Below are 27398 nucleotides of genomic sequence, written 5' to 3'. Positions count from 1 at the left end.
ATTTCAGCTGCCAGTAGAGAGATCTGACAGCTTTCTCTGTGAAAAACGGAATATATAATATATGATGATATGAAACATATTTTCCAGGACGCGACCGTATTTTTCTTTCACATTTTACCATATATGTTGTTTTCTATAGGTTTTTCTCCCTCTCCAGCCCTGATTGAAGTGCAACGGATTGGAGATGACTTTGCGGCATCTTGCCTACAGGTGGTGATAGTGTGCATTCAGGCGGCTGCGGGATGGGAAGAAGAAGAAAGTCCACGGTGTTTTCCTGGATGGATGGCCCACTCTGGATCCAGCCTGTCAAAGCTGCACTGAAACGAGAACGACGTGGGATAAAGTCAGTTAAATGTTGATTAACTATTGTTATATAAGTAAGTGCAAACTGCATCGGATTACGTGATTACGAGGGGCTGTCGCTTGTAAGAATTGTTTGTCGACGACTTTGCTGCTAGCTACATCTACCAGAAGGCATATGATCGCTAATGCAAGACAACGTTTGCAAATGAAAAACAGAGTATGGAAGTTATCAGTGTGCGTTTTAGCCGTAAAACATTGACTAAAACGCGATAATAAGCTTTAATTAGCCCAGTTAGTTGTGACTATTATAACATCTGCTTGGAAGTAACGCATTATTACTCGAAGTATCGGCGCTAAAAGTTCTCTGCGTTAGCGAAGTAACTTTAAACGACTGCCCAGCTAACAGCAAGATTTGCGACAGGTTAGCTTAATGCCGTGATTCGCGTGGTAAGCAAGGACACTGAAACTGAATTACAGTAACGAATAATCCATTTTATTTACCTCTAACATACTCATATTTTCCATTATGTGTTAGGTCAACGTTAGCGTTAGATATAAGTTATAAATATAGCCCTTCTTCCCAGCAGTAGCTTTCTCTGTTAGACGGTCAGATCACACACTAAATCGGTTAAGGTACACGCCTCCTGGAAATGAACTATATAGAAATGTAGAACATTTCGTGTTATTTTGTGCAGTGTTCCCTGCTCTGTTCAGCTTCCCCTTGACTTCAGTAATGATTCACGATCACGTCAAGACTCGCACTGTTTGACATCACCGTCGTTGGTGAACGGCTGCAGCAACATGAGCTGCTCCTCGCCAAATGTTGAATTGTTTACTGCTTTCTAAAGCGTTTCATGTGCGACCCAACGAGATGTGTACTCACAAGTGACTGATTACTCACAGGTGCGGCTAAACTTAGCAGATCAACAGCAAAAAATAGTTAGTTAATACAGAGTTTGCCAAGATGGACACATCTTGCCCATGTGAGTGGACTTCACAGGGAAAGCAATCACTTAGTTTCAGATTTGTTGAATGTTTTGTATTCTTGTTCTGTACACTGCTGTTTCTTGATCCTAACCCTGATCTTAAGACCCTGTGGAATGGTACCATTGATACCATGTTTATGGGCTGTTAAAATCTGGCCACACATCAGATGATTTATTTGTTTTCTGGGCAAAGATAGAAACGTGTCATCTACTGATATTCTCACTGATCCAGATTTGCATTTCCCTGACCCATACCACATCCTTCCCCGACACACAAAAAACAACCCTATCTTACAATGCTAAAGAAAGTGAAAAAATATAACTGGAGCTGTACCAAAATTTAATAGGTTCTTGTTTTTGTCACGCCCCACTCCTCCACAAAATATCATGTAAATCAGTTGAGTAGTTTTTGTGTAATCCTTCTTACTAACTAACAAGCAAACACAGATGAAAACATAACCTCCTGGGTGGAGGTAATAACATAAATTAGTGCTGCACGATTAATCTAATCGCAATCACAATGTTAGCCTGTGCAATTATATAACCACAAAAAGCTGAAATTCAAATAAAAAAAAACTGGGAGTAGATTTCTAGAAGCAATTACATGTTTTATTTTTTGTAATCTATTTCTGAGGTTATAAGTTTGTATGTTCAAGAAATATATGTAGAAAATGTTTAGTAACATGTGCATTTTCTTTGATATCCAAGCAATCATACTTAAAATACCAGGAGTTTATTATATCCCAATCGCAATAATGCATATCCTGTAGCCCTAATGTAAACAAGACTTGGTTGCTGCCTTGTATGCTGCCATGTTAAATTTAACTTGATAAAACTTGAAACCCTTAGTATGGAAATAGAGTGAACTGAATTTACCCTCTGTAATCACTGCTGACTGTCTAAACTACTCTGTTACTCATTGAGACTGTTTCTGTTTTTGTATGTGAAGATGATCATATTTCATTTGTCCTGCCTGTTTCATTCAGCAGGTGCTGTTCAGATTTGAAGCGGTGACTGAGACTGCAACAGGCCAAAAGAGAAGTCCACTGCTCCTCCCACCCCCCAACTTCCCTCTCCTGACCCTCTCTGAAACAAAGCTCTCGCTATGAATGAAGTTAATATTATCAGAGAGGGCTGGCTCCACAAAAGAGGTGAGGTGTTATGCTGACAAAGGCTTGTCCTTAAATCAGTGGAAGTCTTAAGTAGGGCTGCACGATATATGTTCCATGCGCCACGCATTCACGCTCTGCATATCAATATATTTGGCCAATCAGATGGAGCCCTGCTGCCCTAGATGATACATTAAAGACATTCAGATTATTGAAGGGTCAATGAATCATTGTCGGAAGAAGAGAATAAGAAGAGATAGAGAAAAAACAGAATTTGAAAACAGAGATTTGACGAGTCTCTTTCTCTCTCTGCTGACATCTCTGATTTGCTACAGTTTAGAAGTTGATTTGTTTGACACCACAATATCAACACCGATCATCACATAATGATCAATACTTTTATTAATGATTTCAAATCTTTCTTTTGAGAAGTGCATTTATCAGTCATCCTGCTCGCTCCTTTCCTCTCTCCCTCTCCCTCCCTCCCTTTCTCTCTTCCTTGCCCTTTCATTCAACGACGGTAAAAACAACAGACTTTTTAAACTATAGCTGGAGGACATGGTGTCTAGCTCGGTTCGGTTTGATGCGGTTGGCGCAACGCACAGCACACAGCACGAGTGATGGAGGCAGAGAGTAGCAGTGAACTACTGACAGAGCCACTAAAAACTCTGAAAAAATAATAACTTCACGGTCCAAACATGCATAAATGACCCCAAATTAACACTAAGGGGATGTAGTGGAGCTGTGCATGGCTCCCTGTTGTCCGCCCCCCGACTTGCTGTGGCCGGGCTGTGCGCCTTCTCTCGGCGCATATCGCATGTTTTCCTAATATCGTGCAGCCATAATCATTAGGTTCTAACACAGAATTGTTGCTAAAGGGTTTATGTTAAAAAGCCAGTTGCATTCCAGTTGACTGACTGTACTTTAAATTGCATCTCTTTTTCTCACCCAGGTGAATACATTAAAACATGGAGGCCCAGATATTTCATCCTGAAGAGTGACGGTTCCTTCATTGGCTACAAGGAGAAGCCTGATCTAAATGACCAGATTTCACCTCCACTCAATAACTTCTCAGTGGCAGGTTTGTCCTCCACATGGTAAAATATGACTAATACCTGCTGCACACTAGGACATAATAACAGATGTAACAGATTTTTTAATCTTTAAATCTCGAGAACGCACACACTAGACCACACGAGGCGTTTATAGAAACATTTTCTGTGTGGCTATTCCACAGAATTGGAAACTCCCAGAAGCTTTTATGATCAAACGTGACTTCAGAATAATACAGGACACATTAAACAAGCACTCACACTGTTGCCACAATTCCACAAGTTTGTCGTCCTTTTCTACTGTCTACCTGCTATGGGAAACTAAAGTCTTATTTACGCTTTAGCCGCAATTCTTCGTTTTTTAACACAAGTACGCAAAACATCCAGTTGGCATTGCCTCCTAGTCGGCTCGCTTTCATTGGCAATTTCTTGTTTCTGCTTACTTGCCCAGCCGCTGTTCCTTTCATTATGTACAAGACTCGGATTAAGTCTGTGACATTAAGATTATGTTTGTAAACCCCTCACAATGCAGGATAATTTGGCCAGATAATCAGTTCAGATCAGCCTCAAATCGGTACCACCCCTGCAATCGTCTGGAGGGCTCAATCGGACCAGAAATCGGGCCGATAATCCTCTAGTGTGCAGCAAGTATTAGAGCCTGGCTCTATCTGGAAAATTACTGCTGTCTGTTTCCAAAATTTATCCTTATTTTGACCTCAGTTTTTTTATTTTTAGCTGTAAACATCCATGTTAACTGTATTTCACAGAATGCCAGTTGATGAAGACAGAAAGACCCCGGCCCAACACTTTTGTCATTCGTTGCCTACAGTGGACCACTGTTATTGAACGCACTTTTCATGTGGACAGCAATGAGGAGAGGTAAGAACAGGGCAAAATATATTTTTAGACAAGCTTCCACTTTTCCAACAGGATTGTGTCAAAAACTATGCCAGTAACATTTTGAATGATATCCAAATTGCATGCAATGGCCTTTGTGTGCAAGAGGCTCTCCAGTACTCAATGTATTTGTTTGATGCCTCAGGGACATAATGCCTGATCATTTCTTGGACTTCTGCTTCTCAGAGAGGAGTGGATGCGTGCTATCCAGTCTGTGGCAAACAGTTTGAAAATGCGAGAACATGAGGAGGAGGAACCAATGGATTTGTTTGGCTCACCCAGTGAAAGCAGCCTGGAGGAGATGGAGGTGGCTATGTCCAAGTGCAACTCCAAAGTGGTGAGGATCAGTTGTGAAAGATGAATAGTCTTATTTTGATCTGATCATTTCTGCCACTTGTATACAATATAATATAGACTATATTCTGTTTAAATGTGCTTTTTGCTGTATAATTTCAATATTAGTCAATGAAGTCAAATAAGTGGTTTTCCCCCTTTAGAGGGAAACTAATAATCTATACATGATAACAGGTCTGCACAGCTCATAATTGTCAAAATTTGTAAATGTGGCAGGTAAAGAACCAATCTATTGCTACAAGTTATTCTTGCATGACGCCCAAGGTATTTTTTCCAAAGATGTCTGTCATTGAGCTTTCTCAAAGTCTATTATGTGATACATTTATAGCTGGGTTCAATAGCAAAAGTTAAGTTCCTCTTTCATCAATGAGGCTAAATCAGGCTAAATTTGTCAACTTAATACAAGCTTTTCTGAAAAGATTACTAAAACATCTATAATACATTAGTTGTAAAAGAGAAACACACCAACAACAATAGAAAGAACAGTTTTCTGCTTGAAGAGTTTTTGTTTTCGTTAGAATTTATTTTCATTATTTTTATTATATAAATTAATTTGACAGCTCAATGTCATGTCCTCCACAGACAATGTGTGACTTTGAGTACCTGAAGCTGCTTGGCAAAGGGACATTTGGGAAGGTGATTCTGGTCAAAGAGAAGTCCACTGGAGTTCACTATGCCATGAAAATACTGCGCAAAGAGGTCATAATAGCCAAGGTAAGAGGTGTTGTGTGTGAGATTAAGGATATGTGAGTAGTTGAATTTTTTATATTTTATATATATATATATATATATTAAATATTAAACCAAAACATCATGGACACACTGATTTGTTCAGGGACTGGAGGACTTTCATCATCTGTGACATTAATTATTGTCCTGCTACTGCTGCATAGGCCAAAGAAGCTAAAATAGAATAATAAATACATAAATTATATTAATTCTGCTTCATCATTCAGTTAATATCAGCCCCAATGCACTGAACATTACCTGTAGGCAAACACATAAGGTCACAGAATATGGTGGATTACCTCTGGTGAACTGAGGCTGAGACTGGTATTTCTCACATTATGAAAAATCACCCAAATTCATACTTTAACCATGTTGGACAACCATATTGTTTTTAAAATATGTCAGTGAAGGTAAACTTGATATTCTTGTTCTGCTCTGTCTGTAGCAACCTTTTGGTCATGCCTGAATTAGACATTAAATACAGAACAGTACATGAAGTAAATCTTCAAGTTAAAACATTTATTCTCAAACTGCTGTTTTATAACATGATAGTTCAGTTTCTTTTCATTCACTCCTGCTGCATGCTTCTTGGTGTCCATTATCAGTCTGCCCTCGAATGTTACTGTACCTCCTTGTGGCATTTTGACTGCATTTGTACTAAACAAGGATTTCAGAGGCACATTCATGGGTTCCACCTCACCTGCTGCACCACCCATCACCTGAAAACTCCAGAGATTTGTGTTGTGAACACATCTGAGCTGAGGATCTCCTGCTGTATTTTTAGTGTGTGAAAGGCAAACTCCGGAGAAAGTCTGGACCCAATTGTGTGGACATTTACTGGAGTTCATGTCTGAAAACAGCTAATGTGACTGTTTTGATAGCTGTTGCCTATTTAAGTATACATAAATAAGCCTATTTATGTATCATTTTGTCAGTCTTCTTGACAATAATGTGTTTGTTGGCAGGACGAAGTGGCCCACACAGTAACAGAGAGCAGAGTGTTACAAAACACACGACATCCCTTCCTCACGGTGAGAATACTTGCATATTACCCACTTGTTTTGATGGCATTTTTTTTTCACAAGATATGATCATCAGGGGTCTCATTTATAAAACAGTGCGTGGGATTCATACTAAAAGTGTACGTGCGCACAAAAGCCGGAAATGGCGTATGCAAAAGAAAATTCTGATTTATAAAACCATGCGCACGCACACCTGAACGCAATGTTCGCTTTATAAATCACAGTCCACCTGGAAACGTTCTTACTTGGATCTGCCTTATACTCCGCCCTCTACACGCCCCCTTTCAACCATAAATGGTCAACGCAAAGCACCTCATGAATATTAAATTGTCCTGCTGACTAATGGGTTTCCAAGGTGACTCATGACAGAGTCACGGCATCAAGCGATGAGAAGAGGAAGCGAAACTTTCTGACACTGACATCGAGGTGTTTGTTAGTGAGGTGGAGGTGAAGAGTGATTTTATTGGACAGCAGTGATGTCACTAATAAAGAAAATACACTGATACTCTGCTGCGGATAATACAGTGAGTGAGAGTGAGGACGAAAGGTGGGGGCAAAAAGAAAAAAACTCTGAATTTAAGGGAACTTTTTGTGTCTCATGTTCGTTTTTTAATCATCCAAAACTGCAGGATTATTAAATTCAGAGACAGCTGTGATGTCCTCAATCTATAGAATTTAACAGAATTATTATTATATGCTCGTGTTTGTACTGGGATGGTTCGGTTCCGTCGGTCGATCTGTGTGATACTGGACTCAGCTCAGCAAAAAGATCACAGATCAATAGAATCTATATCAGCTGATCAGACATCGCTGAACCCTCGCTTCCTCCTCATCCTTCCATTCGCATGAACACATCACGCAGAATCACGCAACAATGTCACGGCAGTATTTATTTATTTAGAGCATCGGACCGATTACCTCACATCAGTGGATCCTAACCTCCACTCTGGGATATTATTTGGAAAGTGAATAGTTTTTCTTCATTTCTTGTAAGTGATGTCCAGTGTGTTCTGTGCGCTCTGTGTGCCTGATGGCACAGTTACGTTCACTGCAGCGATTTGATGATACACGCACAGTCTTAGAAGATATTATTAAAAACTGTTAATGACTCGGCTCTGTAACTCCGCTGTTTAATGGAATCTGAATGTAATTTGCTGTAAGTTGTTTTATATATTTGTAACAATTCACCTTGCTTAGGATGTAAGGGGAAAATTACATACGCTATTCTAAAGGAGCACCGGTGGATTTGTCACGCTGTGTACGGGCGCCGCCCACTGACCATCTTACAATAAACGAATAATACTTCATAGGACCGATAACCTTGTCATCTGGCGCCACCACATATGAAATAATATATATAATAACGAAATTAACCCAGAACGTTGCATTCAATTATCTGTATTTCAATAAACCTAATCACACACACGTAGCACCTGGACGTGTGCCCGCAAACAAAGACGGGAAACTGAACACAACCACTCAACTTAAAACAAATCACATACATCAATATTTCCCCCAAACCCCAGGTTCATACAGTCCCTCAGTTCATCAAACGAAATAGTTTGTCCCTTATAGCCTTGAATCCCCAAAAAACGTCCCAAAGCAAAGTTTAAGCAGCTGTGGCGTGGTGAGATTGCCGCAAACAATAATATACAAATAGTCCACGCTATTCTCACCACCTCTGACCGCCAAGAAAAAGAGCCCGGTCCTCACGGTAATCCCTGAAAGTTTCGCCCAGGCAATAATCCAGTTTATTTGGAAATAATCCTTTGTAGGTCCTCAGGTCCGCCGTTTCACCGAACATCGCTGGTCGCTCACCGGCCTGCACAAACAAAACAAACCCCTAGTCGAGACGTCACTTCCCCCCATTTATAACATTTGGATATAAAGAAACAAATATATACACAATAATACATACAATAAACAAATACAGACGGAGATCCAATCCCTTATCCTTATAATTTAAGGCTTCTGACAGATGGATATGCACAGACTATAATATATGTAGGTAACAAGAGCAGATTTATCTGTTCTCCCTAACACATTTCCTGTACATAAATAATAATAAAGTGCACTTAGGTGACATTTACATATTTATCAACGAAAAGGTTTGTGTGGAACAGATTAGTCGCACGAGCACAACTAAAGCTGTTGGTTTTAAAGTAAATGTTGAAGTGGATCAATAAACTGGTTTCAGTTCACCACCTCACGTTTCCACCGCCACTTTCCCGTCTCCAAAATGTTCGTACGCATGGGTCAGATTTTGCGTGGTTTGTTTTTGAAAAATCCCAATGTCCGTGTGAGAAGTGGCATACGTACGTTTCAGGCCCCGTTTTGTGCGTACGCAACGGTTATAAATGAGACCCCTGGTCAGTACTGATTAGGGTTGGGTACCGTTCACAGGGCCAGACACACACACTGTGGCCCAATCCCATTTCACCCTTGGCCCTACCCCTGACCCTTGTTTTGGGGATGCAAAATGAAATTATGTGAAAATACAGGACTATCATGCAAAAAAAGATCGCTAGCATGCTAACGCTAGCACAGTCGTGATCTTTTGTTTTAAGGTTGTTGTGAAAAAAGTGACCATAATACATTGAAATGATATCAAACTAAGATATTACAATCATTATCATAATTTTTAAATCCTTATTAATTGAGAAAATACTACATTTGTGGGTCTCTCTCCCAACTTGCCAGTGATTCGCAAGGCATTCTGGGTACCCCAAGCAGGGCTCTCCCCAGAAGTTCAGAGTATGATGGTGCTGTTTTCCATGGGGAGGGTGCAAAGCGCAACGCCAGGGGGGAAGCTCTAGCATTTTGGCTCTTTCAAATACAAATGGAGATCATTTCTTGCAACTTCAGTCTTAAATCCTGAAATAACAAACTAAGAAGACACAAAAAATTCTTCAAGTCCAAGATCTTTTTTTATATATAACAAGTTTATTTATTGCACAACTGGGTAACAAATAAAGGCTACAGTCTATATATATATCATCCTGCCACCCAATTTTGTGATTGGAAATACAAAACAAAAAAAGAATGCAAAAAAGTCTTAGTGATGAATATATTACCAATATAAGATTTACCATATCCCTTGCCAAGTAAAATTGAATGCACATATAAGACAGGCTAACAATTCTGGAGAACAGGGAAAAGTTCCAAGCATCTAAAATATTTCACACCTTCTGCCAGCATAATTACATTGCAAAGTTTGAATCCCTAAATCACCAATTGGGGCCATTCAACCACTTTACCGCAGGGACAAGTGTGAAATGTTCACACCTTGTCGATGGAGTTCAGGGGTTGAATCCCCTCTTCATTGTTTAAAAAATTTGTGTAACAAAAGAGATCTCATTTGCCTCCCCCCCAAAAAATACAATTCATATTGATCTTATAAATGGAATAAAACAAATTGCAACAACCTGCTGAAATTTATCAACAAGTGTTAAGGCCTTACTCTCTTGTTACGATCATGGTGAAAATATAGGGATGTATATTTAAAATGGGCTTCAGAAAAAAGACATTAACAAGCATAAAAATCTTAAAGAATGGAAATCATGCATGCCATCATCCCGAAACAACATCCATTTGATCGATCTTTAAAAATACAGGATTACAAACATGTCATTGTACCTCACGAATTTTGATCTCCTCTTTGCCGTTTTCTCTGCAAATGAGCCCTTGTTGACGGTCACTGCGACCGAAGCATTACTGTTGGCCTCCGATCTGCTCGGTTCCTCGGTTGTCAACGTTTATTTTGCCTGAAGTCCACTTGCCTCGGACTAAGCGATGCCCGGCGTCGGCGTTACGGTGGCCCCCTCGCTGATCGCTTCGTCCTGTAGCTCCTGACGTTTTTCGGGTTGTTCACCGACAGTGTTTGCTGCCGAAGAAGCCACAAAAAAAATAAACACTCCTCTGACTAGCAGGCTTTGTGTACCGCTTGCGCTTGGTCATGATTCGTTATTTAAACAGAGACAGCTAAAGTTGTTTTGAAGAATTTCCACACATAAGGGGGCTTTTAATCACTCGCTCGCTCGCTCACTCACTCTCTCTGTCTCTCACACACACACACACACACACACACACACACACACACACACACACACACACACACAGACTCAGCTGATGTATCTGATCCGCTATGTTTAAACATTGATTTGTTTTAAATAATGCCACAATATCAGCACTGATCCTCACATAATGATCGATACTTTTCGTATGTGACTCGTCTCTCATGCTGACACACACTCACACACACAAATATTGTGATCAGACATGTGTAAACTCAGACTTGGTAAAAGCAACAACATTTTAAAACTTAGACAACGAATGGAGACCCAGAAGAGATAGCGGGGCGTTCTCGACCGGTCGGGGTGAGCAGAAAAATGTGGCTGAGAGGGTAGAGTGGTTGTCCTCCAACCAGAAAGTCAGCGGTTTGATCCCAGTCTTCCCTGTCTGCATGCCGAATTGTCATTGGGCAAGATACTGAACCCTGAATTGCCCCTCATAGAAAAACTGCTGCCCATAGATGCACTGTATGAATGTGTGTCTGAATGGGTGAATGGCAATAAATTGTCCTGTAAATTGTTTTAGCGGTCATCAAGAATAGAAAAGTGCTGATCATTTACCATTTAATATAATAATAATGATGATGATAAATAATAATAATTATAATAGTAATTGTTGTCATCTAGATCCTGCAGCCCTGGAGTCTATCTGCAGAATATGTAATTATATAATTATTAAATCAGCAAATCCCCTGGCAGCAGTGCCATGTATAATATCCTGCAGATACAGGTCAGGTGCTTCAGTTTCTGTTCATATCAAACTATAATAATAATAATAATGGCTTATGTTTATATAGCGCCTTTCACAGGACCCAAGGACGCTTTACATATGTTCGTAAGGACAAAAAAGTAGAGAAAAGAAAAAAGTTATAATACAAGTACAGAACAGGATAGAATTTAGCAGCAGGGTGGAGCATTAACAGAGGCCAAAGGCCTTAGTGAAGAGGTGGTGCTTGAGGAATTTTTTGAAAATGTCCGGAGATTCAGCGTTGCGTAGTTCAGCATGGAGAGAGTTCCAGAGGTCGGGGGCTGCGACACAGAAGGCTCTGTCTCCAAAAGTTCGTAATTTGGTGTTGGGGATGGAGAGCAAACCTAAATTTAAGGACCTTAGCCTTCTGAGTGCAGTGTAGGGTTGGAGGAGGTCGGTTAAATATGGTGGGGCTAGAGCGTGGAGGGATTTGTAGGTGAGCAGGAGGAATTTGTGGTCGATGCGAGTGGAGGTGAATGAGGGTCGCCGTGATGTGTTGCCAGGGCTTAGTGCGGGTGAGAACCCTGGCAGCAGAGGTCTGTACATATTGCAGTCGTTTCAGGATGTTGTCAGGTACCCCAAACCGGACTCCATTGCAGTAATCCAGGCGGGAGATGATAAAGGCATGGGTGAGGGTTTCTGCAACGGAGTCAGGGTGTGAATGCCGGATTCTAGAGATATTTTTGAGGTGAAAGAAGGCGTATTTGGTGACGGATTTGATGTGGGATTTGAAGGAGAGAGCTGAGTCAAACATCAGAATAATGAAAACAAGTGATCTCATTGACTTTGTGACATCATTGTTGTGGTCAGGTTGGTTTGAGTGTTTCTGAACCTGCAGGGAATCTCCTGGGATTTTCACATGAAATCGTCTCTAGAGTTTACTCAGAATGGAGCCAAAATCAAAAACATGCAGTGAGTAGCTGTTCTATGTTGGTGAAAGAGGGCTAAGGAGAATGATCAGACTGGTCGAAGTGAACAGAAAGGCTTCAGTTACTCGGATAACCTGTCACTTCAACTGTGGTGAGCAGAGAGCCTTCTCAGAATGAACATGTCTAACCTTGAGTTGGATGACCTACATCTGCAGAGACCATGCCAGGTTCCCTCCTGTCAACCAAGAACAGAAATCTGAGGCTGCAGTGACACAGACTCACCAACACTGGACAAATTAGAGTTAAATAATCTGGTCTCCCCAAAACACCTCTTCTCATGCACAGATATTACCAGCCATACACACAATTATACTCACGCAGAAATTCAACAACCTGCATGTAACACTGGCAGCTCCCATGTAAAAATAATTTCTGTAAAAATACAAAAAGAAGCACCTTCTCTTAAATTATGACTTCTATATCTTTATAGATCTTATGGATTCCAACTTCCCCTCACCTGCATAGGGGATACATCTTCAAAGACAAACTTTAAAAAAAAAATTAAAAAAGTAAATTGTCATATTATTTTCAATTATATAGCTGAAACTAATACATCATCTTACATATTATTCAGAAATAGAGAAATGAGGAAGCTTGTTCTTTACAGCAATCAAGAAGGTAGGCTTAAAGGGATAGTTCAGACTCAATATCTATTCACCACTAATACAATGAAGGGGTGGGTGAAGTGTTTGAGTCCACAAAACACTTTTGGAGTTTCAGGGGTAAACAGCATTGCAGCCAAATCCAATAAAGTAATTGGGGATTGAATTTTTCAAATGTATACAAACAACAAAGGAAGTAGCAATGCTCGCTGAAGTAGCCAGTGCCTTCCCTAGGTTTCTGCCCCCAAACTGTCAAGTCAGATTAACTTGCGCGGCCAGAGCTCCAAGATCGTATGTGCCCCTCAGAAGGTGCTTTTTGCACCTGCAGGTTGTTTTGTTTTTACTTGCCCGCAGCTGCTTGTATTATTCACAAGTTGTTCAACACAGTTGTTTGACATAAATCTGACACCATTCCAACCTCAAGGTTCTGTTTTAGGCCCCATCCTATGCTCCTTATATATGCTGACCCTAGAGTCAATTTTTGAGAAATATGATATCTCTCTCCACAGCTTTGTGGAAGATGTAAAAATCTACCTGACATTGATTTTAATAAGTTTGAGAAGAGTGCAGAAGAGTTCACTGCGGCCCCTGCTTGATTGTCTAAATGACAAATAAATCATGGATGAGCTTAAACTTTCTCAACCTAAATGAAAACAAGACTGAGGTCATTGTGTTTGGACTCCCTGAACTTCTGGATATGGGCAGCCTTGGCCCTCTAGCGCCTAATATTCACTCTCTGTGAAGAGTCTTGGTATTTATTTTGACAGTGTTTTTGAATTTGAAAAGCAGATTTCCTCCATTGTTAGGTCTAACTTCTTTCAGTTGAGACTTATAGTCAAGGTAAAGGCCTGTCTCCCATCTAAAGATCTAGAGAGGGTGATCCATGCCTTCATAACTTCTCAACTTGACTACCGTAATTCTTTGTATATGGGCTTAGACCAGTCATCCATTCGGCACCTGCAGCTCGTCCAAAATGCTGCTGCTCGCCTCCTGACAGGAAAGAAAAAGAGGGACCATATTACAACTGTGCTGCGCCCCCTCCACTGGCTTCCTGTTCATTACAGGATCGATTCTAAAATTGAGTTGTTAGCTTTTAAATCTCTAAATGGACTTGCATCGCCCTACCTAGCTGAACTCCTTCATGTTCACACTCCAGTTAGAGAGCTGAGGTCAGGCCCTCAGATGCTCCTGGATTTGCCTGAAACGAGGCTCATAATCAGAGGTGATCGAGTCTTTGCAGTAGCCCCCAAAACTTTGTGGAACAGCTTACCACTCCATATTGGATTATCCCTCTCTCTCGCACACTTCAAATCATTGTTAAGACACATCTCTTCTCTGTGGCCTTTTTTTCAAGTTGAGAACGTTTCTATCACAGCAGATTTAATATAATTTTATTATCATTAGTCGTTTAAGGTATTAAGTGTTGCTGTTTTCTTGTCGTATATTTCACTTTGTAAAGCACTTTGGTCAACCAAGTTGTTTCAAATGTGCTATATAAATACATTTGACATTGACACTTTCCAGCCTGGTGGTGGTGGTGTTGGGAATGTCTTCTTGATACACAATTTGGTTCAGACATTCATGTTTCTCTCAGGATGAGGTGTAATAATGTCAGTGATCCTCTGACTTTTCATCTAGAGCCATCATCAAGTCAAAGTGTTAGTTTGTCCACTACAGATACTTTATTTGCTAAAATAATCACATTCCCACAAGTCTTGGTGTGTAGTGCTAAATGGGAATGATAAGCTGATTGTAGGATGAGAGCATTACTCTGTTTAAGTGAGGCTGCAGACGATGTGGTTTGTAATTTAAACAATTTTTTTAAACCACACACACGTTGAATTGTGAATTGGAAGATTTAATACTAGATATATTATCCATATTTGTGTTGATTTATTTGTTATTTGTTTTTAGGGTGGTACCTGAACTACAGTCAACTCTGAGTCACTAATTTAGTCCAAATATTCCACTTGAGTTTATTGGGTTATGTGTCTACATCTGGCGCAAACATTCACTTTGACTCATGGAATTTTGTACATGATTAGAATTTTGTGGTCAAAGGTCAAGGTCACCATGACATCACAAAACCCTTCTATGCCCGTGATAACATTATGCCCGTGATAACGCCTAGAAAGCTTCCTTTGCGAATTTGGCCTCACAAAACAGTTTTTAGGCCTCTTGAACATGATATCTCACATCTATGGAATTTCTTAAATTTTTAACTAGTTATCTGGATTCAAAAATGATTTTTTTCTCTTTGATTAGATTTCAGTGGTCATTGGTAAAAGTCATGGTGACTAATGTCTTCATTCTCTTCCTGCAGACACTGAAGTATGCATTTCAAACCAACGATCGGCTCTGTTTTGTAATGGAGTATGCAAATGGTGGCGAGGTAAGTCCTCCCACACAGTCTTATGGAGATCTATTTATGTGTCATGTGTTGTCAACAACTTGCTATGCACACTCCGATTTTATGGAAAGGGTAAGTGTTTGATTCCAGCCGCTCTTGTTTTAGCTCTTCTTCCACCTGTCACGAGAACGAGTATTCACAGAAGACCGGGCACGCTTCTATGGTGCTGAGATCGTGTCAGCACTTGAGTACCTGCATTCACGTGATGTCGTATACCGTGATCTTAAGGTGAGTGCTCATTAGATCCTTCTATATGAAATACAATATCCATACACAGTGTAAATCATGAGTTCAGAGATGATTGATTGGTATGTGTATTAGGGCTGAACGATATATCGGAAATTTATCGTCATCGCTTTATCAACATGCTATCGCAAAAGACTGCTTGAACTGTTCCATACGCCATGTATTCACGCTCTGCATGTAAATATACACTCACCGGCCACTTGATTAGGCACACCTGTTCAATCAGCCAATCACATGGCAGCAACTCAATGCATTTAGGCATCTAGACGTGGTGAAGACGACTTGCTGAAGTTCAAACCGAGCATCAGAATGGGGAAGAAAGGGGATTTAAGTGACTTTGAACATGGCATGGTTGTTGGTGCCAGACGGGCTGGTCTGAGTATTTCAAAAACTGCTGATCTACTGGGATTTTCACGCACAACCATCTCTAGGGTTTACAGAGAATGGTCCGAAAAAGAGAAAATATCCAGTGAGCGGCAGTTGTGTGGACGAAAATGCCTTGTTGATGTCAGAGGAGAATGGGCAGAGTGGTTCGAGATGATAGAAAGGCAACAGTAACTCAAATAACCACTTGTTACAACCAAGGTATGCAGAATACCATCTCTGAATGCACAACACGTCGAACCCTTGAAGCAGATGGGCTACAGCAGCAGAAGACCACACTGGGTGCCACTCCTGTCAGCTAAGAACAGGAAACTGAGGATACAATTCGCACAGGCTCACCAAAATTGGACAATCGAAGATTGGAAAAACGTTGCCTTGTCTGATGAGTCTCGATTTCAGCTGCGACATTCAGATGGTAGGGTCAGAATTTGGCGTAAACAACATGAAAGCATGGATCCATCCTGCCTTGTATCAACGGTTCAGGCTGGTGGTGTAATGGTGTGGGGGATATTTTCTTCGCACACTTTGGGCCCCTTAGTACCAATTGAGCATCGTTTAAACGCCACGCCTTGTTGAATCTATGCTACGAAGAATTGAGGCAGTTCTGAAGGCAAAAGGGGGTCCAACCCGGTACTCGTAATCCCCTCTCGTTCTCTCTCTGTCTCTCACACACACACACACACTCACAGTGTGATCGGACACATGTGTAAACTCAGTCTGGGTAAAAACAACTGTCAACTTAGTCAATGTATTGAGGAGATGTTGGGGTGCGCTCGATTTGTTTTTACGCCATTGGGGCAGCACACAGCGCAAATCATAGAGGCACAGAGAGGGGCAATAAATTACTGACAGCTGAAAACTGTATAAAAACAAAAAAAATACTTTAGATTAAACAAGTAGTCTGACTTTATGCATCATGATGAATTTGTACAGATTTAAAAGTGTAAAACTGTTCTGCCTCCTTGACAGCCATTGGCTGGAGGCATAATGTCTTTTTGGGCTGTTCATCTGTCCATCCGTCCCATTCTCGTGAACGCAATATCTCAAAAATGCCTTATGGAAATTTCTTTAAATTTGTTAGAAATATTCACTTGGACTCATGGATGTACTGATTAGATTTTGGTGGACAAAGGTCAAGGTCATGTCACCTTACTTTATTTTGAATGCAATATATCAGGAATGCCCAAAGGAAATTTTATTACATCTTGCACGAACATTCACTTGGACTGAATGTTTCTGACCTGAATAGAATTTGGTGGTCAACGGTCACTGTGACCTCTCACTCTTGTGAATGTAATAGCTCAGGAAAATCTCCAGGGAATTCTTTCAAATCTGGAACACATGTTCACTTTAACTTACTGATTAATTGATTAGATTTTGCGGTGAGGATCAAGGTCACGGTGACCTCAAAAAACGATTTTGGGCCTCTAGAATGTGATATCTCAACACTGACTTGAAGGATTTTCTTCAACTTTTGATCACTTGTCACTTGGACACAGATGAAGTGATTACATTTCAGTGGAGAAAGGTAAAGATCACAGTGACCTTGTATAAAAATATAATTATGAAAACCCAGAAACTGCACTGGTTGGTAGTGCAGTAATTCTAGTTTTCCTCCAAAATCTACCAAAGGTAGATAAATAACGTAAAACATTATGCTGCAATAAAACTTGAAATTACTCAAGTACATGTAATGCAATGAATGTAACTCCTCACCATCCACTTCACTTTTTGTGAAACCAGCACCTGAGTCAGGACATGTGGACTCTTGTTCCTATCATCATGTTCATTATCATTAAAGTTCAGGTATTTTTGTTTACAATAGAAACAACACAGTCCAATAAAATTCTGAAATTATGAATGGGATTTGAACATTAGGTCTTTTAAAGCATTGATGGGTTGATGTTTTTAATTTTGTTCTGTCTCAGCTGGAGAATCTGATGCTGGACAAAGACGGCCACATCAAAATCACTGATTTTGGCCTTTGTAAGGAGGGTATTACTCCAGATGCTACCATGAAAACCTTCTGTGGAACTCCTGAATATCTTGCACCTGAGGTAAGACACTGAAAATGATAAACCGTAAGACAAAGACATCGAACAATGTGATATTTTGTTGGATATGATGAAATTATACAAGCCATTTTCAGACATGACCTGTGGAGGAAATCCGGAGAATTGAGTCTGGACTTTCTCCAGAGGTTGCTTTTCACAACGCAGCGGTGTGACTGTCCGCTCAGAAGTGTTAGCATCCGCAACAAATCCTCGATGTGGACATTAATGTGGCTAATGTCTGTTCTCCCTCAGGTCCTAGAGGATAATGACTACGGCCGGGCAGTTGACTGGTGGGGTCTGGGTGTAGTCATGTATGAGATGATGTGTGGACGTCTGCCTTTCTACAACCAGGACCATGAGCGTTTGTTTGAGCTTATCCTCATGGAGGAGATCCGCTTCCCCAGGAACCTGTCGCCTGAGGCCAAGTCCCTACTGGCTGGACTGCTCAAGAAGGACCCCAAACAGAGGTGTCTTACCACACTCATCCTGTGTGTTCATTCCTTCTGGAAATACCCTCTTAATTCTTACATGATCTTGTTTGGACTGACAGGTTAGGTGGAGGTCCTAATGATGCCAAAGAAGTAATGAGTCACAAATTTTTCAGCCCCATCAACTGGCAAGATGCGGTACAGAGGAAGGTACGAGACTCTGTAGATGGAGTGTAACTAATGTTTTTTTCTTTGTCACAGACACAAACTCCTGTTTAGTCATCATTGACTCTCTGATTTCAGACACTTTCACCGGGGTTAAAAAATTATCAACTCTATCTTTCACTCAGTCACATGTGGCTAAAATTCTTTGATTTTATTTTTCCCAATACTCAATCAGTATTGAATGAGTAAATGCACAGATTTGTTATGATATATCACCACTACGAAAGCTTACCCAGTATACAGGCTTCTAACTAGGTGTGTGCATTTGAATTACGGCTTCCCAAAACATACTGCATTCTCAAGAGTAAGAAGTAGTTAGTTAGTTGGTTAGTTGGTTAGTTAGTAAGTTAAAGCCAGCCAATTGAGCCACAATTACTGACAATGAATATCATTGACAACAAAGTAAACCTTTTGAGTAGGCTTGGACCGGTGTATAAGTGTTTGAACAGATTTGCTTTTTAAGGATCATATTTGGAAAATGTTATTGATTTTCTGGATTGGCTAGCAATGCAGTAAGACTAAAACTGGCAATTTGTTTGTGGGCTGTCTGTTTGAAAACTTATGAATCAGTGAGCTGTTCAAATTTGGGGCCCCAAATAACATCAGGTGGGGGAGGTAATTGAATTTGAGTTTAAATGCACCAAGACAAGACTGGACATGACCCTCTCAGAGTCCCTAGACATATCTATACGGGCTGCTGGACCATCACTGACAACAGGACGGAAATGGACAACAAAAGAAGCAACTCAACAGAGAAAGCAGCACTCCATCATGCTGACATTGTGGGCCACGTTCAGCAGGGAAGAGGAGGTTTAGGCCTGGGTCAGAGTAGACCCCCGTGGAACCATGCAACTCCTGCAGAGCGGCAAGAATTGGTAGTCCTTTAAATCTGGTCTCTGAAAAAGGCAGCCAGAGGTTCAAAGGGCAGTGGATGAAATGGGAGAGCATAGACAAAAGGTAGATCAGCTGGAAGAACATGTGGGGAAAGCAGGATAAGCTTACTGCTTAGAGTTACCTATAATGTCCTTCCCTCAGCCAAAAACCCACAGAAGTGGCTGAACGAAGATCCATCCTGCCCACTATGCTCAACTTCAGCTACCCTCAGGCACATCCTCACGGGTTGTAAAATAAGTCTCTCTCAAGGCAGGTATCATTGATTACAAGGCCAAAAACCTTGATGACGCTATGGCGCACAACTGAAGTTATGTCCCTAACATCCGCTGGTGGCCGCAGACACCTGCTAACATCTACTGTTAGTTGGTAATTTCAATTGTGCAGATGATCTTCAACCGTACGAGGGAAATTCACCATTTAGTCCTATATTCTAAAACATAAATCTGAAGTAATCAAAAACTGATCAAATCAATGCAAGTAGAAGGGAACTCTGAGAGTGCAAACTGATGGGCCACTTAATGACCATATTGCATGTACATGTATTACATCAGATACATATACCATCTACACAGAAGTTTTCTGCAAACTAATAACTTAAATGCAGGCAAAATATCCATTATCTCATATAATTTCAATGTAATTGATTTCATTTGTTAGTGTACAGTAACTGAATAAAGATAACCCCCTAAAAGTACTAATTTTTATTTACAAAATCATGATTATTATCCAGAGCTGCACAAAATTTCACCTGTTAATAGACATCAGTACTCTACAGTGTTTTTATTTAAAAAGATTTCAATGAAGGGGAGAATAGAAAGGGAAAAGGGGGAAACAATCCTGGATCCACCCCATGGTCCAGATCTGCACCAAAATGTAGTATGTCGTTCCCTGGCCCATACCTCTTCCTTTCACAAAGTTCCCTTATATTCTGACCAGTTTTTGTGTAATGCTACTAACAGACAAAAGCAGATGAAAACATAACCTCTTTCTCGGAGGTAATAATATAAAAATATTTATTTTCAGTTTTCACATTGAAGTGAAGGGGTTATAAATAATCACTCTAATAAAAAAGGCTTTCATGTCAAGTAAAAACTAAAATACTTATCAAAGCTTTTTTTAAATGTGCATCTTTAAAAAGTGCATAATTTTTGAAAATAAATTAAATAAAAGTGCAAATAAAGTTTCCATTGTTCTTTTTAAGTTTCCCACTTTAAAAAAAATAAATAACTGTCTGAATCAATTTTCTATCAATTTCTACACATCTTAACTGAACAGCTTCAACACCTGCTTTTCTCTTTTCAACTCTTATATCCCACCCCCACTTTTCTTGTTCAATGAGAGAAGTGAGCTCTAGCTTGGCCTGTCAGGATTTTAAATCTTAGCTGGAATAGTGAACATATGAGACATGCACCGAACTCCGGAGATCCTCTAAACTTTCTCTGCAGGGGCTGTATGTGTGAATGCAAATGTGAGAGCCACTGGCGTTTTTGCAGCCTTTCTCCTTCTGGCCCTCTAGTTTAAAGTCTGCAGAAAGTCTGGAGGAGCTGATGTGAGAACATAGCAGGAGATCCTTCACAGGGTTCACCGCAGGCAAGTGGGGGTGTTGATGACCTTGATGACATCACCAACAAAGATGTCAAGAGAGCCTTTGGTGATGGGGATCAACGTGCTCTGCAGCAGAATGTATACATTACATCCTGTCTCTGCATGCTGCACCACCCCTAACCTCAATGCTCTGTTGTTGTGAACACATCTGAGCAGAGAATGTCCCCCTGCTTTGTGCCTCTGGAGTTCATGTCTGAAAACAGTTATACTGTATTTTAGCTGCCTGCCTGAAGAATGAACATATTCTGTCCAGTCTTGATTTGAAAACTCTCTTTTCGCTGTCTTTTCTCTTTTGAGAGCACGCCATATAAGGTTATATTTCGTACTTCTCACTGCCCATTCATCCTGCTCTCGGTCAGGCTCTGGATTCTACAGCGACTGGGTCTGGACCCGAGCCACAGTCCACCTATTAGTGACCCCTGCACTTAATAGTAATCTCTACCTCTCTGTCGCTCTTTATCTCTCTTTCTCTCTCAATAAGTCAGGTTTTTCCCATCCTTGGCAGGCAGAATTCATGATAGACTCAGTTAATGTAACATTTGCTCTGCGCGCATGTGTGATCGGGCCAAACAGACAATGATCCAGAGATGAGATGAAGTGAAAACACTGGGTTTAAACGAGATGAGAAAGGAGAGCTCAGTATCATGAGCAAGGCAGTATGTCGAATTTGTTTAGGAACAGTGGCAACAAAAATTGGGAATACAGGGTTGCCATCCTGTTCATTGTTACTGCTGCTGCTTTAGGATTAGAGCTGTCGTGTTGTCCTCCCTCCCCACTCCCCTGCTAACCTGCGCTCACTTACACTTACTCACAATATACACCAACACTAATCAAACGTATTAGGACCTGAACAGTTGACCTGAAGTTTACTTTTTGTATGTTAGATTCACTTGCGTTAATGAGAAACGCATTTAAACACAAAAAAAGTCAGTAGTGTGCACTCAGTTCACCTGCTACACACAACACAAGAAGACCGCAGGCAGGACACAACAATCTCGATTCATGATCCAAAACATTGATTAATAACTAGTCAGTCAGTTTGTGTGTGAAGAGCGACAGAGACAAGACACGCGTGCACACACACACACACACAAAATCCTCAAGGAAATGCTGGAATACTAACCTAATACAATACAAACCTTAAAACTCATCTAAAGCATAACATCCCATCTTGTTTATTGAGCTTTTAACATATATCCTGTGACAAATGTTTAACAAATATTCAAGAGCAATTTTTGTTAACAGCCACATAGTTATTTATTGTTTTGTCTGTTGTTTATTATATTTATATTTTTGTTCTTTGAAAGGGTTTACTTGCATTATTATGGTTTTATATTATGATATCAGTGGTATGCCTGTATTCTTGTGTGAACGAGCTCAACTTTGCATGAATGCTCAACATACTTATGAAATACAAACTGTATTTAATTCCATGACATTGTCATCATTTGCTGCTTAATTGTATTGTATTCCTATGAAAAAGTTCTCAAGCAAGATATTTCAGTTTGTAAGAGATAGTATGGCACATATCCCCCTAGTTGATGTACTCTATGAACAATGCAGTTCAGATGATAGACCATTGTTTAAAATCCAGCATGTATCCAACTGTTGAATCTTCTCCCCTTTCTGCCTCAGCTTACCCCACTCTTCAGACCACAAGTGACATCAGAGACAGACACCCGGTACTTTGATGAAGAATTCACGGCACAGACCATCACGCTCACTCCTCCAGACAAGTGTAAGTATCCTTAGCTGCAGGGGTGCAGTGCACCTACACAATCTGATTCATGATCATCTTCTGGTTTCATGGTTCGAATGTGACGACGGCCTTCTGTCTTTTACAGATAACAGTCTGGACTGTGAGGATCCCGGCCAACAAGCACACTTCCCCCAGTTCTCCTATTCTGCTAGCATAAGAGAGTGATAGCATCTCTGACACACACACACACACACACACACACACACACACATTCAAACACACAACCACAGAAGAGGCATGAACACCTTGGCCATATCACTTACAGCTATAAAATGACCAGAACCTCTATCTCTTTGGTCTCAGCAAGATCTACATGTAATTGCCTCAGCTGGCAGCCGTATTGCTCTGTAGAACCTTCTCTATCCACACGACAAACCCTGGCCACACTGGCAGCACTGTAACTTCAGTACCTCACATAGTCGTCAGCACAAGTCAACAACACACTCAAGACTCAGTCTGTAGCACCTTCGGATGGCCTGTAAACAACTGCTGCTTTTCGGACTGAAATGTTTTTTTTTTTATGCTCTCTGTTCTGTGGTGTGATGAGAAGTCATACAGCTCTTTTGTGATGTTTCAAAGTGCTCTTCTTCACAACTAGCTCCTACCACTGGTGATAAGTCAGGTGCATCTATGAGGGAGGAAAAAGTGTGGCTGTTTGTTTGGTCTGTCAGTCTGTCTGTCTGTTCGGGTGTCTGTTTTGTTTTTGAGAAAATGGGGGCTTCAAATCCAAATTGTGTGTTTTTTATAGGACACTTGCCCAGTGTGCATAAGGAACAACATATGAATGGAAAACACACGAGGATCAAAGTGTCTTCATGGAGAACAGTTTTGACCGAGTGAAACATAAGGGGACGGTCATTTATATATTGTATGCAATGGAAAAAAATCACTCGCACATGAGTTCGCTCTCACCTCAGACATGATCTTTGGTAACAGATCTGTCAAGTGTGGCACCAAAATTATTGGGAATTGGGAATAACTTAATGCACAAGGTGTATATGTTATTTAAAAGAGTTTTTTTTTTTTTTACACATTTTTGATCTTTCTTGATCGTATAAATACACAGCAGCCATGTTATTTAAGAGGCTCATTAAGCACTTACTGGTTTAAAGAAGACCTTATTTCTTTCAGATGGCCCATGTTCATAATGTAGCTGACAGCTTTGTGGATTGTGTGCTTGCCTGTTTCACAATATATCACCTATATATCATAAATGTCAAAAACTGTCAGATACTGAGAGTTGGCATCAAATTGTCCCATTTACTTTAGTTTGCATGAGGTTTTTGCATTTGGCCATTTTTAGATTATTTAATTTCAACAACCTTCTATATATATGTATAGTATAACCAGCCCCAGCGCCAAACTGAGTTATTAGCACTTTCAGAAAACATGTTCATAATTGGAACATCATTATCTCTTGGCTTCCAAAGCTTGCTCTGTAACATTCTCAGTCATGTCTAAATTAGATATATTTTAAATTGTTCCAGTGCATCCGAACTGCTGCTGCTGCTGCTGTTCAGCGATGAATGTGCCACTAGATTTGATTGGACTTGTCATAACTTGAGGGCTTAAAAAAACATCCAGTGATATCAGTGAGCTGTCTATATCATGAACATGGTCCAAGGTGAGATTTTTAGTGCAATGTGGACTTGCAGGGGACGTCTTTTGTTGTTTTCAGTTCTTCCCATGTGTTATTAACAACATGAAGTGGTTATCAGGAGGCGTGCAGAGATTTGCAATATTGGGTGTTACACAATGTTAGATACATTTTCATGTACAGTTTATGTGTCACTCATGATAAAGGGCTGGGGCAGAAAACCTGCTCAACTTCCTGTTACTCTCAGAGCCTTCTACCACCACAAGCTGTTCTGGCATCATATCCGTTATTTTTGTCTCTTATCTTCTAGTTTTAATTGTCCACTTGCTGTTCTCCCTCATCCTTCCTCTTCCCTGAGCCTACTCATATTAAAGGGATAGTTCACAGAAAAATTTAAATTTACTCATCTACTCACCACTATGCCGATGGAGGGGTGTGTTTGAGTCCACAAAACACTTTTGGAGTTTCAGGGCTAAACAATTTTGCAGCCAAATCCAATACAATTGAAGTCAATCATGGCTCCTTCAAACGTAATAAAACAATAGAAAGCCTCAACATTCAAATCTGACTTGAAACGGCACCATGTTTTAGGCCTAAAAGTCTGCTACCGGAAGTAGCGATGCTAGCAGATGTAGTGATGTAAACGTGCACCCCCCGCATGCCCTTGGGCGAGAGCTTGTGTGCAGTGTCAATGGATCACCATTTACTTCAATTGTATTGGATTTGGCTGCAACGATGTTTAACCCGGAAACTATTTAAGTGTTTTGTGGACTCAAACACTTCACCCACCCCTCCATCAGCATAGCGGTCAGTAGATGAGTGAATTTTCATTTTTTTGTGAACTATCCCTTTAAGGAAGTTGATAATGGTTGTCACAAATGTATGTTTTTCAGTGACATTATTCTATCAAACAGTTCATTACTATTTGTTTATGAATGTAATTCTGAAAGACAAGGATCCAATACACCTGTTTAACTGTCTTAATAAACCCTTGTGTTTGTGTTTTGATTCTTCTCATCTCTGCTCTGTTTCTCCACTTGGTGTCATTAGCAAAGCAGGTACCAAGCACTAGTCCTGGCCTCGGTGAGGTGGGTCTGACACTTACTAATACCCCATAGATTTAATTTGAGGTATTGGTACCCCTAAGATGATATATCAGTGGTTTAAAGTTAAAAAAAAAGTATTTCCATGTCCTCTCTTCTGCCTCTCTCTGGAGCTCCAGACAGAACAGGCTGTTTATGTCTGCCTCATTAATTATTAATGAGGCCCCGCTGGAGCATGGAAGAACTCTCAGGTAAACACAAATGGCGACGACTGCAGCTGAGAGTCACATTATTATGTTTGGATACAGCTGCAGAAGACCAACCACTCACTCATGCCCACAGTTAGTAATGATTTCGTAGATAATAATAATACTTTATTTGTATAGCACCTTTCATACAAGAAATGTAGCTCAAAGTGCTTTACATACAATAAAGATAAAAAATGTATTTAGGTTCAAATGTACTTCAAATAAGAAAAGATTTTATACAACATACGAACAGGTTAAAATGACATTGGAAATGAAAAACATAAGCATGCAGGAGTGCAAGATCTAGTTAAAGGATGAAGCAAAGAGATGTTTTAAGTTTTCTGTAAAAGATAGAACTGGCTTGTCTGATAAATACTGGGTGCAATTGTGGCTAGTGTATAATTAACATGTTGGCATGAATTGAAATGCATATTTACAATAAATATATCAACTGGTTAATAGTAATGTTAACTTCACTTTATGAAATAAACATTTGAGGCACTTACGTTACGTAGAAAATTACTTTATTACAGAAAATAAACAGTAACAGTGCAACTTGCAACAATCACACTGGTGTGTAGAAAAGATTTTGATCTAAATGTAAAAGGTTTAATAATAAAAAAAATAGAGATGTCTGTGAGGTAAAATATAGATTTACAAACATTTCAGATAAAAATGGCATTAACTACAATACATCATACATTTATTACCTGCAAAACATTAAAATAAAAGGGACGATGACATTCTTTGAGGCAAACATAAGATAACACTGTAGAATGCCTCCAAAGAAGAAGTCTGGTGGTGGGGGCTCAACTTCTCCACATCTTTCAGGACCCTCTACTTTGTAGTGATCTTGATTTTTCAGGCGAAAAAAAGAAAAGAAAATAATTTCCTTGATATGTATTTTTAGCCTGTTACAGAGAACACACGACTGTGTAAACACTGCGTTCTTATTGTATGATGCACAGTTGCGATCCCTGAAAAGATACTGATGGAACACAAATATAGTTGGAGCATTGTGAAACATTTACAGTACACACCTGGCTACAACCACTTTCTTCGGTCAGCTGTTGGTTTCAGTGGATGTTCTTCATGTGTGTAGACATCTTGGAGGTGGTTCAAAAGAGATCAGATATGATGTCCCCTGCAGATAAAAAGACATGTAAGGGACAGGTGAGGATTTGGTGTTATAAAATGTAAAGTCAATGCAAAGACACAGCAGCCTTGTATCTGCTTTACTCTCTAACACATCTGTGGAAGGGATTATTGTAGGGAGGGACTATTATTATTCTAACAACCACATTGAAAGAATTGATAAGTTTTTCTCATGTAAGATAAATAAGATGCTACCTACATACACTTTTAAACTACCACACACACTAAACATGCACATTTATAGTGACATTGGCTGTGATTCAAGTCAGAATCAATGTGAAGGCAACACAAATGTGGGCTTCATGAACTGTGTAACACCCATAGACTGTATATAAAAAGTGGACGCAGCTTCCGGCTACAAAAGAAGAAGCCTATGTGAAAGTCCTTAAAAGTGTAATACTGTGGATATCCAGCAGGGGCTGGCTTAAACTGCCTCCAAGAAATCTCTGGCTCTAAAGACTGTCATTCAAATTCCCACTGGTGATTACGATCTCATTCGCTAGATACACTCCTTCCTATCAGAGATCTGGTGGTCCATCTGAAATAAAT

At 40.1% G+C, this 27398-nt stretch overlaps 1 protein-coding gene across 5 annotated transcripts; it reads left to right on the top strand.

Moving 5' to 3' along the window:
* The first annotated feature begins 209 nt into the window (after positions 1-209).
* LOC118121900 (RAC-beta serine/threonine-protein kinase) lies at positions 210-25411 on the top strand. Of its 5 annotated transcripts, none has more exons than XM_035178139.2 (14): positions 210-343; positions 2276-2440; positions 3351-3479; positions 4218-4329; positions 4534-4684; positions 5284-5415; positions 6396-6461; positions 15125-15193; positions 15317-15439; positions 17770-17898; positions 18148-18362; positions 18446-18533; positions 22683-22785; positions 22892-25411. In XM_035178139.2, the coding sequence occupies exons 2-14, from the start codon at positions 2395-2397 to the stop codon at positions 22969-22971; spliced, it is 1443 nt and encodes a 480-aa protein (XP_035034030.1). In that variant the 5' UTR covers positions 210-343; positions 2276-2394; the 3' UTR covers positions 22972-25411. The 5 variants fall into 5 exon arrangements, with proteins under 5 accessions (XP_035034030.1, XP_035034032.1, XP_035034029.1 ...); XM_035178141.2 differs by having other exon boundaries at positions 226-343; positions 2279-2440; XM_035178138.2 differs by having other exon boundaries at positions 235-377.
* Positions 25412-27398: the final 1987 nt, after the last annotated feature.

Source organism: Hippoglossus stenolepis, chromosome 15 (assembly GCF_022539355.2).
Source record: "Hippoglossus stenolepis isolate QCI-W04-F060 chromosome 15, HSTE1.2, whole genome shotgun sequence".
In the NCBI taxonomy this organism is placed as follows: domain Eukaryota; kingdom Metazoa; phylum Chordata; class Actinopteri; order Pleuronectiformes; family Pleuronectidae; genus Hippoglossus; species Hippoglossus stenolepis.
This window is presented reverse-complemented; position numbering and strand designations above follow the sequence as displayed.